Source organism: Schistocerca americana, chromosome 4 (genome assembly GCF_021461395.2).
Source record: "Schistocerca americana isolate TAMUIC-IGC-003095 chromosome 4, iqSchAmer2.1, whole genome shotgun sequence".
Classification (NCBI taxonomy): domain Eukaryota; kingdom Metazoa; phylum Arthropoda; class Insecta; order Orthoptera; family Acrididae; genus Schistocerca; species Schistocerca americana.
In genome coordinates, this window is record NC_060122.1 from 435,194,676 (window position 1) to 435,207,657 (window position 12,982).

Consider the following 12,982-nt stretch of genomic DNA (forward strand, 5'->3'; position numbering starts at 1 on the left):
GCTGTTTTGGGGTGGCATTATGTGGGGTCGACGTACGCCGCTGGTAGTCTTCGGAGGCGCCGTAACGACTGTACAATACATGACTTCATGGACGACAATTTGTGCCCCCATTGTGCACATCTTGTGAATGACTTCCTTCAGGATAACGACATCACTTGACTAGAGTGGCCAGCATGTTCTCCAGGCATGAACACTACCAAACATGCCTGGGATAGATTGAAAAGGGCTATTTATGGACGACATGACCAACTATTCACGCTGAGGGATCTATGCTGAATCGCTGTTGGGGAGTGGGACAATCTGGACCAACAGTGCCTTGATGAACTTGTGGATAGTATGCCACGACAAATACAGGCATGCATCAGTGCAAGAGAACGTGCTACTGTGTATTAGAGGTACCAGTGTGTACAGCAATCTGGACCACCACATCTGAAGGTCTCACTGTATGGTGGTATATCATGCAATGTGTGGTTTTCATGAGCAATAAAAAGTGCAGAAATGATGTTTATGTTGATCTCTATTCCAATTTTCTGTACAAGTTCCAGAACTCTCAGAACTGAGGTGATGCAAAACTTTTTTTGATGTGTGTAATTCTAGTCACCACCTCCATGGATCGTCCAACCTGTTGACGTCCTGCTCCTGCCTTAGAAAACCATGACACATCAACACTTGTCCTACCCACACTGAACTCCCCTCTCCACTCACAGGACTCAAACCCTGTCGAATCCAAGCAATCCCAGAACACTGTTTTTAATCTTTCCACCAAAACCTTAATTTCACAGAAGTTTCAGTCCTATCTAGAGACCTCATCTTTAGCTGACCATCCAAGTTTAACTCTGTTGGGCATACAATGGAAACCTTTACTACCAATCGCTCCAGCCAGAGTAAGCCTAAGTCCAACACTGGACATTGCCTCTCCCAGTTCATACCACTATCTAACAATGACCCTCTCACCTAAGCACCCCGGTTACTGTCCAGGAATTCCTTACTTTCAACTTGACCTTACCATCCTTTCCAGGTCCCATGCTTAGAATACTAACTTCACGATAAAAGAAAGGACAGCTATTCACAACCTCAAAACAGATTCTTAGTTAATCATCCTTGCAAACAAAGGCTCCACCACTGTTGTGACGAATCGCAGTGGCTACCTGCCAGAAGGCTTCTGCCAACTGCCTGATTCCTGCCCACGCCCCCCACGCACCCCTAATCCTCCCACATCCCAAAGAATCACTCACAGAGGAAAGCCCCCTCATCACCCAATATCACCCATGACTGGAATAACTGTACCATATCCTTCAACATCACTTTGATTATCTATCATCATGCCCGGTAATAATTGACTTTTTATCTAAGTTCCATCCCATGTCTCCTAAAGTAGTATTCAGTTGCCCAACCAACTCAGCATCCTAGTCCTCTCTATGCCACTGCCACTGCCACTCCCAACTTCTTGCCAAAGAGGTCATATCCCTGAGAAAGATTGAGGTGCAAGACCTGCCCAATCTAGCCACTCCGGACTTCCTACTTCAGTCCTGCCACAGGTTTATCTTACCACATCAGAGGTAATGCCACCTGTGAAAGCAGCCATGTCTTGTATGAAATCTGCTTGCAATCACTGCTCAGCCTTTTGTGTTGGTAGGAATGAATGGCCACCACTAAATTGTGGCTAAGAACAAAGTTGACCATCCAGTGGCATCACATGCAGCTGAGCACAACACGCTCGAGTTCAATATTTGCTTCACAGCTCGGGCCATCAGGATCCATTGCTCCACCACCAGTTTTTCTGAACTACGCAGATGGGAATTATCCTTACAGCTCGTACTGGACTCGCGTAATCCCTCTGACTTCTGTCTCCATTAACGCACTATCTTGACACACAGTGTACAACAGTTTCCACTTCTGTCCTCCCCTCCGAATCCATGCCTCCATGTCATCTTCATTGTACACCACATGGTACTAGCTCCAGTACCCATGTTCCACATGTTTACCATGTGCACCTGCCACCCCTCTTTCCCACATTCCTAGCGAGCAAATTTGCTGCCTTCCTCTGAGCTATTAGTTACCCACCCGGACCTCACCCTTGTCCACCTGCTTAAATGCAATCCTAGCATTGTGTGTCCAGTCAACTCAATTCAGGAGCACAGGTAGTGTGTGTGTGTGTGTGTGTGTGTGTGTGTGTGTGTGTGTGTGTGTGTGTGAGGGGGGGGGGGGGGGAGCATGTTCTCTTTTGTGTGTGCCTGCCTATTGACAACTCAATGCTTTTGCTGTTTGGTGAGTGGTCTCTTTTATTTCTAAATTATTTACATTTTGCCAAAATTTTTCTTACTATAATCATAATCTGATATTAAAATTAATTTGGACAACAGTGTACCTGTTGCTGGCATCCTTGTATCGCAGTTCTGCAGTGACTTTCTCTCCACCATGACATAGTGGCTGTTCATCAGCATCTCTTGTTGTTAGAACTGCTTCAGCTTTCTTATGCTGTCGACAAATCATCAGAGCTGCAGGTTGAGAACAAATCACTATTATGTCCTTCAAGTCAAGCAGTGAAGAGCGTTATATAGTAAAATTTCTATACCTTCCAACTATGTATCAGATAAAAGTTAAATATAGCAGTGTGCATTATGGATAAATAAATTTTTATTGTTTTTTTCAGTTAAGTACCAAAGATTTTGAAGATCTACAATTCAGATATTTATCATCATTTAGAGTGTAATGTTGTGTTATTTGTGTATAGGACAGCAAGCTTAGAATTACAGATTTTCTTTGCGTATTTGTGCACACGCTGTGAGGAATTCAGAGCACGGTAGCCATCTTTTTTAAAAAAAATCTCACTGCTGTTGTTTCAGCTTTATTGTAACTGACAGCTGAGGATGGTTCTTGTTCACATTTTAATGTTCAGTATTAGTGCTTTTGTGGCTCCATGCTTTATTCCTGTAAGTTTACATTTAAAAAAAAGAAAGGAAAACGTTTAGCTCTGTAGTGTACTTGTTTAAAATTTCCCAAGAATTTTACAAGAGTCAGTTCAGTTGTCTTAGTTGTGAAAGCAGGCAATGTGACTATATAAAGAACGAGATTATGGTGGAGTTCATCTATCAGCATACTCATCAATCAACTTAGAGGTTGTAAAACCATGTATATGATTTTTGTATTTATAGATGGACAGTGACTTGGATGTACAGAAAAAGAAATAAATAGGCGAGTAAAAATGGCCTGGAGTGCTTTTAGTAAACTAAGTAGAGTTTCCAAAACAGTGTGAAAACTACTAAAATACTGAGCACTGGTGAGATGAATGCAAGGAATAAAAAGTAGAGACAGGTGGCCAAACACATGTATCTGGAACAGACTGTAGAGGAGGACATGCAAGATTCCAGGAGATTAGAAAAAAATGTAAAATGACATCCTAATGGAAGACGAGTAAATTACATTATAAAACATCCAGGAGACTGTTGCCTTTTCTTGTAGATCATGTATGAGCACACGTGCCCACATGTTTCATTTTTGTGTTGCCAATGCTGCCCGATGTATTGTTCAGCAGTCACACTTTCAAGATTGGTATGCAATCTCCATTTATGTTGGTTCATTGAAAGTGAAGTGTTAAATGTAATAATACATAAAATAAAGGAAAAGATTCCACTTACATTTAGCAGTCTGTGTAGGAACAGATGACAGTATTCACACTAGTTTTCAAGCTCTTGCTCTTTTCTAGCAACACACACACCCACACAGATAAACGTACACTACCTTGCTTGCATTGACCAGGAGCATGTACTTCTGGGTGTCTGTGGATGTGTGTACTTTTAGCAGAAAAAGAGCAAGAGCATGAAAGCTAGTGTGAATACTACTTTCCATTATGTGTTTCTGTGCTCGACACATCAGTCTGCTGTAGGTGAGTGGTTGCCTTTATTGTTCCATCCAGGAATTTACGTTAGTGTTTAATGTAAATATATTTTGTACCAAAAGCCTGTGGCAACTGATAGGCAGTGCCACAGGTTGCACAGAAAACTGTTCATATGAACTGTTTGTTTCATTAAATCCACCTGGTGATGAAGGTATAATCCTCTGAGACACACAGTGAAAAGGTAAATAAAAGTAACTCATGACAATAATTTTTGTATTTAATTGGCATTAATGAAATGGACCTAACATAGAATGTCTCCAGACAAACTTCTCAGTTTTCACTGATCTGATACTGAATTGATGCTTCTCGTTCAGTAGCACTTACTGTCAGTGTTGAGCGTGCAGTGTTGTGGAGACACTGTCTGTGTTGTTATGACGCCAAAGAGAGTGTGTGATTTGATTCGGCCACAGCCCTCCTCAGGAAGGAACTGCAGGCAGTCAGACACACGTGGTTCCATGAGGCTGCCACTAGCCCCATTGTTGCAGCACCATTCCAGACGACGCAGCACTGGGGAGACCAGCGTCAGCAGCTGAAACACCAAGTCTGCCATTTGAGCATCCACTATGATAAACTTCTTCCTTTCTGTTAAATGATTCAAGATGACTCACAACATCATATCAACTTCTTAATAAATTAGTATTCCGGAAAAAAGGGGAGTAGTTCTCATGAATCAATGGGTAATTAAATCTCACGTACAAAGGTAAAGTCATTTGTTAGTCAGAAGAAGAATCCTTTGTTTTTATCAGGACCATGCTGTTAGGGTGGCCAGATAGGTGTCCGCTGAGGGCATGGGCACTGACAGATGGAAAAATTAATGAAAAAAGAAAAACAAAGCATAAAAAGACAATGGTTTAAGAAGTAACTGGGAGAAGTATATGAGTTCTCCTACCCCTCACAATCCGTCTTCTGCCTTGTGAGGAAGTCTTTTCCTAGCTAGCAACTGTAAATGTGCACTGTTGTCAGTGTCATTTCTAAACCCCCACTTCATCTGAGCAGCATCATAAAGAAGTGACAACTATTGATCAGTTCGTCTGTCGCTGACATGGTTTGTGTGTCAAAGGTGCACTTCGTTCATTCAGGTGCAACCTAAACGACTTGCCCGTGTTCGACAATGGAGTTTGTGCTGCTACTTCCATGTGGTATTGTGGAATCTCATAGGTCTGCAATTGGGTGCTGAAGCTAATGGCTCTTGATTTTTGTCGGTTGAGAACTGGAGCAAGACACAGTGATGGAGGCAGCTTACAAGAAAGATGGAGGGGTTATGTAATTTCCTTGCCTCTCTAGGCTGTAGTTTTGCTGCTCCCTAATTTCAGTTGTGTGACTATGTTGTGGAAACAAAAAATAAATCCAGAACAAACCTTATGTTTCTGATTAATAATATTGCAGGAATTGCTAGTCATGCTTATTGACAGCTAAATACTGTTGATTTAAGTTTAGCCCTTACGCAAACAAACATAGGCTCTGCCATTGGTCATTAGCTGTGTTGCTCTAGGACCTGGTGAAAGCCTTACTTACGTATTAGGTATATTGTTGTTGTTGTTATAGTGCAAATGAAACTGGTACATGCTAAAGCACCATAAGTATTCAGTTTTGTTGCTAATCGCTGTGCTAAATGTTCAACCCATGTATTTATTGTAGCAAATTTCACTGGACATGCAGTTTTACTGTGCTTCATTTTTATTAAATATACCTACAAAATTGTAAAATTTACTAGTCTGCATAGAAACTTTTGCAGAAAGGTAGTTTTACCCAAGGGGGTGGGGCTGGAGGGACGAGTGTGTAGCTTAGTTAGCTCTGTCAGGCGGCCAGGATCGCCTTGGTGTGGCTTAAACCAGTGGCTCAGATAATTCTTTGACAATCTTGAATGCAGAATTCTTGACTTCAGTTATCTAGTGGAGAGCTGTAGCACTCTCATCCCCCTCCACCCCCTTAATAGGCAGGACATGCGCTATGAGCAGGATGATGCTGCTAAAGTAGCAGAACGCGTATGTTGTAAGCAAGTGTTGTGTTTTAGGGTAGAGACAATTCGTCCGTGGGCCTGATAAAAATTACGTACTGATTTTGGAGAAGGGAGAATACAGCCTCATTAGTCACAGATTGCAATATTCATCAATATGTTGTAGAATTTTGGAAAACATTTGATTCTTATGTATTATGACCTTTGTGGAAACTGAAACCCTCCTCTGCAGGAAACAACATGGATTCTGCAAATAACAATCTTTTGAAGCCCAGCTCACTATGCTCTTGAGACTGAGAAGATAGTGGATACTGACACCCAGGATGATGCAGTGTTTCTTCTCTTCCAGAAAGCATTCAGTACGGTTCCACATGGGGGAACACAGTACAGCATTCTTAACAGAGACAAGTCTTCAGGTATAAAAGTAGCTAAGGCTAAGGGAGTATTATTTGGCCATTACTATGAACTATACATGTAAAGGATTGAGTGGATAACTTTAGAAACTCCATGAGGGTGTTGGCAGATGCTGTTTTCATATATAGGGAAGTCACTAGGCTAGCAAATTGCAGCAAAATACAGAAAGATATACAAAGGAGCGATACTTGATGTAGGGTTTGGCAGTTTACCCTCACTGTAGAGAAATATGATGTATTCCACTCAGACAGTAGAAAATACCTGTTTTTGTTCCATTGGACAATGGCCAAACAACCACTGGAAATAGTCACATTGACTAAATATCTGAAAGTAGGCATATGAAATAAAACCATGCAATTAATCATAGGAAAGGCCAAAGATGTAGTGAGATTCATTGAAGGGATCCCCAGGAAGTGTAGTCCATTCACGAAGGAGGTGGCCAGAAAATCCTCGTTCAACCAATAGTTGAGTGTTGCTCTTCAATCTGTAACTCTTACCAGATAGAATTGCTAGAGGAAATAAAGCAGATCAGTTCATTTTGTCATGGTTTTGTGCAGTAAGTACAAAAGCATCACAAAGATACCCATCCATTTCAGTCACAGTGCGGTGGTGTGGATCTCAATGTAGTTTGCTATTAAAATTCTAAGAATTTACATTCCTAGAGCAGACAACCAATATATTGCTTTGTGCTAAATATACCTTGAAAAAAGATCATGTAGATAAAATTACAGAGATTCAAACACATAATGGAGGCTTACCAACACTTGTTTCTGCACAACATTTGCTAATGGAATGTGACAATGGTAAAATCAGTACATTTCACCACTCACTGTGGTGGCCTGTAAATGTTCCCACCAGATTTTCACACGCACACCATGTGTGTCAGTATCTCGGCTACCACCAATCAAGGAACAACCGTCACTGCTGGAGGCAGATTGCCTCATCCAGCAAGCCAGTGTAGAGGGTTTTCACAGACACACTGGACATCTGTTGTGGAGTAATTGAGTTCACTAACTTTGTAGCTCCACGAAAGGTAGCATTAAAGATGTGACGATTCCAAAGGAAGTACTTGGCAGCTACCAGCCAAAATCTTAGAAAACCTTTATAGACAGTGCCTGATGTGACAATTCTCATTGAACAGCTGTATGAAATCAATGAAGCTATACAGAACTGATCAGCTGCAAGAAGCTATGGATTTTCCTCTATCAGCTCTGTCATTTTAGATAAGAGCTCCATTACTCCTTCACTGATTATGTCCACATGGGTAAAGATATTCCTTAAAACGTATGGAATCCAAGGCAATCAAGAACTTTTCACCTGTGTTCTGCTTTGTCAGCTGCACAGTGCTGAGAAAAATAAATAGTACTTTTTACATGGTTGTGCCAACAGTCTGCATTAATGTAGAGTGCAACAGAGTTAAAGTAGGTAATCAATAAGTTGCAAATGGTCTTTTCGTGCACAATACCCATCACAAAGACCTGCAAGATATAATATTATGTGATTAAATATTTCCCGAATATAAATTTCATATTACTTCTTGACATTACAAGAGATATACTACCTAAAAAAACTACTACTGCATCAAGTCACCAAAATATATTTTTCAAGAACTCCACCTCTATTTTCAGCTTCTTATTTACGTACTTATTCTTAAGAAATTTGTAACATTATGGGCTGGAGCTGCTTGAATTCTCACTAAACCAGTTAAATAGCAAAAATCCTACTAACATATTTTTCCTGAAATTTTTTATATAAGACCTGTTAGATGATTTTGAACTCTATCAAAAATATGTCTGACTTTCACCCTTCAAGCTATAGATCCTTGTTTGTTTGTGATTGCAGACATGTACTTGGTTTTCATGAAAGTAGATGTGCAAGACTTTATTACATTTCAAGTAGGTGGCGTATAAAAATCCCAAGTACATAAATGTTTTAGTTCTGTCTTTGCCAAAGCAAGTAAACTTAAGTTATAAGTTGTTCAAGCTATAATGATTGTAGAAACAAAATTAGGTTACCTGAAAATTCATTATGTTTTACTATTTTGTTTGTTGAATAAAGAAGTCATTAGTTATAAAGGTACTCTAGTTTTCATCTCTAAATGGATGATGGGCATCGAAATTTACACACATTAGCATAGACTTATACACTGTCCATAACAGTAACGAGCCTACCTGTCAAAAGCCTACTTTTACAGCGCAGACTGCTGCAAGACATGCAGGAAGACAGTGAGGTTCTATATTGTACTGACAGGGATGTGGAGCCACACCAACTCCAATGCCATGGCTGCCTGTGTTAGGTTTCTTGGTTGAGAATTCAAGGCGCATACAGCACAATCGAGGTGGTCCCACAGATATTTGACAGGGTTTAAATCTGGAGAGTCAGGTAGTCAGAAGGGTACGGAAAACTCATACTGCTGCTCTTCAAATCACTAGTACACTGTGAGCTGTGTAACATACTGTTCTGCTGTTGAATGCCATCATGCTGAGGAAAGATGAATTGCATGTAGGGGTGGTCATGGCCCCCATGGATAGTGTGTACTTATGTCAATGTATTGTACCATTGTGCCTTACAGAATGATGAGATCACCCAAGGAAAGCCACGAAAACATTCCTCAGACTGTGATGCTCCCTCCTCTTGCTTGGATGCTTGTGCTGATTGTTGCAGGCTGTTTGTTTTCAATCTTTCACACTCCATCTTTCTGATGGAGCATAAAATATGATTCATCTGAAAAGGCCACCTGTCACCATTTAATGGACATTCAGTCGCAGTGTTGGCATGTAAAATCCAGCTTTTGTTACTGATGTTGAGCAGTCAGCAGGGCTGCATGAACTAGGTGCCTGCTGCTGGGGCCCATACACAACAATATTGGTTTAACAGTTGTTGAGAAGAGACTTTTGGTAGCCCCTTGGTTCTTCTGATCAGTCAGTTGCTCAACAGTTACACACCTATTCAAATGTGCACGTATCTGCAGCTTTTGTTCACCCATCATCTATGGCCCATGATGCACTAAACTTTCCTTTGTGCCGGTTTTGGAGCACACCATTTTGTCATGAACGGTATAGTTTAACCATGACAGCACAAGAACAGTTTACAAACTTAGCTTCCACTCATGACCTGGGAGCCAATGAAAAAGTCCTTTTGGATGTCAAATAAGTCACTCCGTTGCCACATTATGACAATGACTGCACCTTTTTCCATGTCCCCTCAATAGACTTTACATATCCTTCATTGCTAGTTCTGTCACGTGCCATCTGTGAGTGCTTATTGCACATTGCCTTCAAAAATAGGTGGTGGTCACAGTAATGTAACTGGACCATGAATATCTATTTGGCAAGCTTCTGTACAGTGCAAGAGTCCATTTGCTTATGTAGTGAGAGAAAATGACCATCTGCTCTGCCCATTTGAGTAAAAAGTTAAGTGTAAAAAAACATGTTTTTTAAAAAGTTACTTCATCTTAGGGCTTGCATGTTTTTCTGGTAACATGTGGACCCAATTCATTTCTCGCATGTAGTCCAAATACATCCTGACGAATAATGCGAAAGAAGAATAGGCACAAAGTTCAAGTTGCTTTAGGTTTCTCATAAGCTAGGCCAAATATTCCACCGCAGAAAACCAAAATAAGTATGTATCTCAAACCATACACTGTCAACAGAGAAAATAACAGCTGTCTGGAGGACACACAGATATCACCACCAGATAAAGTCAGACAGCTACTGGATACAGTAAGACAAAGCCCAGTGGGGGAGCAGATGACACATGCACTGGAGAAGACAGGTGTTCAAGTCTTCTACTTGTGCAACATTACTGGTTGCGACTTTCTTCCATATGATAATAACCCCTATTACAATGACAGAATAGCACACTTAAGCCAAACTGTAGTCGACACTCCTCATAGCTGCAGAGCACTTACTATCTCTGACACATCCACAGATTGGTTGTGTGGAATCAGCACACTGAGATGGGTCAACTTGAAAAAGAAACTACATTTGAAAGTACCCATGACTGCACTATGAATGACATAGTTTGATTTGATGGCGTGTCAATCTCGGCTGTCCATTGTGTTTGCAAGGAAGGGTGTACCACTCCCAGCCATAACAGTAAGATTTGGTAGTGTCAATGAATTACAGGCCCATCTCAAACAGTTTGGAGATGAACACTGCAAAAGGAATTGCATGCAATTGACATTTGGAACAGGGTATCTTGCTAAAAGCAATTTCTTTTTAGAGTGATATAAAGCTACACACCTTCAATATGTGAGAAGATACAGAAACAACGGCAGAGCAGAGACACATAGTTAGGCCCTACAAGTCGTGATTTTGCCTCTTTTCAACTGATACAAGGCACCTAGTGCACCAACGGCGTAATGAGGCATTTAACCAAAAGTGAATGGAAGTTATAGTTCAGGCCAAAGGTGGTTGAATGATATTTTAGGGGTATTTGCTGTACTTTGACTTGGGCCCACTCATTCAGTCTACTGTGACAATGATCCAGGATGTTTAATTCAATATTTGGTGAACGAGAGTTCCCTTTCTTCTACTCTTCATGATGTGCTGTGAACACCATCATCTTGCAAGATGACGACACCCTTTACAGAGGGCTGCACACACACATCTGGTTTGATGAACAGCCATGCACCCTATTGCACCTCAACTGGCCCACTAAATCACTGATTGTGAATTCCATAGAAAACGTCTGGAATTATTTGGTACAACAAATAAAATGTAGCAGTCAGCATCCCAGCAATGAGGCAGCTCTATAAAATATAATAACTGATAAGTGATTTCATTTTCATTTGATATACCTGAAGAAAAGTGCAGACTGTCTACCATGCCAAAATTAGGTGCAGATCCAAGGGGACAGCAGTCTTGATCCGTCAGCCCACAAACAGATTTTAGTGGAACCGCTTCCAAAATTCGCACCTAACTTTCAGAGAATAGAGTAGCATGTAAACAAAAAAGTCTTGAAAATGTAAAGGAATTCTAGAACTTTGAAGCTACAGTTTAAAACAGTATACTTTTCGGTTGTTTGTCTGAGGGGGCGGGCTTGCAGCCTGAGTGGTTGCCGAGAATATTCAGCCAGGTAAAGGCATTATGCACCGTGCTGTCAACAACAAATCAGACATGGCTCGTGAGTCTCCAGGTAGTAGAATCGGCGTGTCACAGGAAGTTGATAAGAGAGGACGGGAAGGGAAAGACACTCGACTAAGAAGGAAACATCGCCAGCCTTACGTCACGTTTTAAGGAGAAAAAAAGTAAGCACAGCGATATATTTACCCCAGCAATCAATCCCTCCCGAAAATTTGGACCATAGTTCTGATAGTATACTGTTACGACCTTCTGAATGTACATCTTTTAAACTTCGCATTCGCTGGGCGTTCGTCACCAGCCCGCCCCACGCATTCACATCATACTCGAATGCCAAATACTGTATAGTGCAGTAACAGGTTTTATTCATAACGCGGTGAGTCAGTGACAGATCAGCATTAGCAGGAGCGGTACGGATTGACGATCCAATTGCAACGCTTAAACGTGAAAAATGAGTAGGCCTACTCCTGAAAGTAGTGACTGGTAAGCATCGTTATTTGCGGCTATTAGACTGACTTTTATACAAGGCAAACGAAATTGTAAGGGGTTACTTTTTATATATTTCAGTTTCGTTGCAACAGTCGAAGACAACTTCGCGAATGAAGACATGCTAGAGGTAGAGCAAAATCGGGTACTGACGTTCGATGCTTCTTTCAGGAGAGGATGACGATGATGATAGTGAGGCTGCCCTTGTAACAGTCACATTCGTCCTATAGCTTCATTGATACAATGGGGCAGGGATGTGAAAACGAGGAAGTTAGTTATAATGAAGCCTGCTGTGAAGGCGCAATATCCTCAGATACCACTTTGCCACTGTCCGTAACAGAAGAGTTTATGAAACGAGCTGTAAATCAGAAAGAAGGGAGACCTATCTTTCAGGACCATCAGGAGGAACTTTAAATTACTAAAACACGGAATAGAAAACACTGCAGTTTTTGTATTGCCGATACCTCCATGTGGAATTAGATGATGTCGAGCACTGGATGTATTTGGCTTCTGCATATTGATGGTTTTGTCTGAAAGTTTAAGAGCTCGCCACAACATCTGGGCATCGATGTGAGCTTCGGCCAGATCAACAACATACTTGAAATGCAGTCTCTTCTTTACTGCCAGTTATGTACATCAGTATTTCGACCGATCTTCTAGCACGCATGGTATCGAAGCAGCTACACCAACGACCAAGTAGATCACTTATAAACTTCTAATTAATTACTGTTCTGATATTGGTAACATGATTTGTTCATTGTGTCAAAGTGTGAGGTTTATAATTTGTAGTTGGTACCAGAGACCTCATTGCTTTGAACACTTTTATTTAGCGATTCGCAATTACAGTGTAAACGAATGCCTCACTAAAGAAATAGCCAAGCGGTATTTAATTATTAACATCGCTGTTGTGTGTTTTTTCTTTGGGTTGTAAAGTTGACAATGTTAAAGTGAAGTACATTTTCGGGAGTTCACTGTTCTTCATTGTGGTTGGCATGACCAAATTTTAACTCGAAATCATTAATTTCACAATAATTCTTCAGTTGCTTAGGTTTACTCATTTTGATGTACAATAAATATTAACTGCTGCAGAATACGATCACGAGAATACTATTAAAATAATATTAAATGTATATGTGCATGAGG

General features: G+C 40.8%; 1 protein-coding gene across 1 annotated transcript in view; it reads right to left on the bottom strand.

Annotated features, from left to right (window-relative positions):
• Nucleotides 1–12,982, bottom strand: part of LOC124613529 (tripartite motif-containing protein 45) — a 169,788-nt gene that overhangs the window by 34,909 nt on the left and 121,897 nt on the right. Inside the window, exons 8-9 of the mRNA XM_047142239.1 lie at nucleotides 4,223–4,427; nucleotides 2,369–2,498 (exon numbers count right to left, since the gene is read on the bottom strand). Of these exons, the coding sequence (XP_046998195.1) occupies nucleotides 2,369–2,498; nucleotides 4,223–4,427 (335 nt within the window). The remainder of the gene's footprint in view (nucleotides 1–2,368; nucleotides 2,499–4,222; nucleotides 4,428–12,982) is intronic.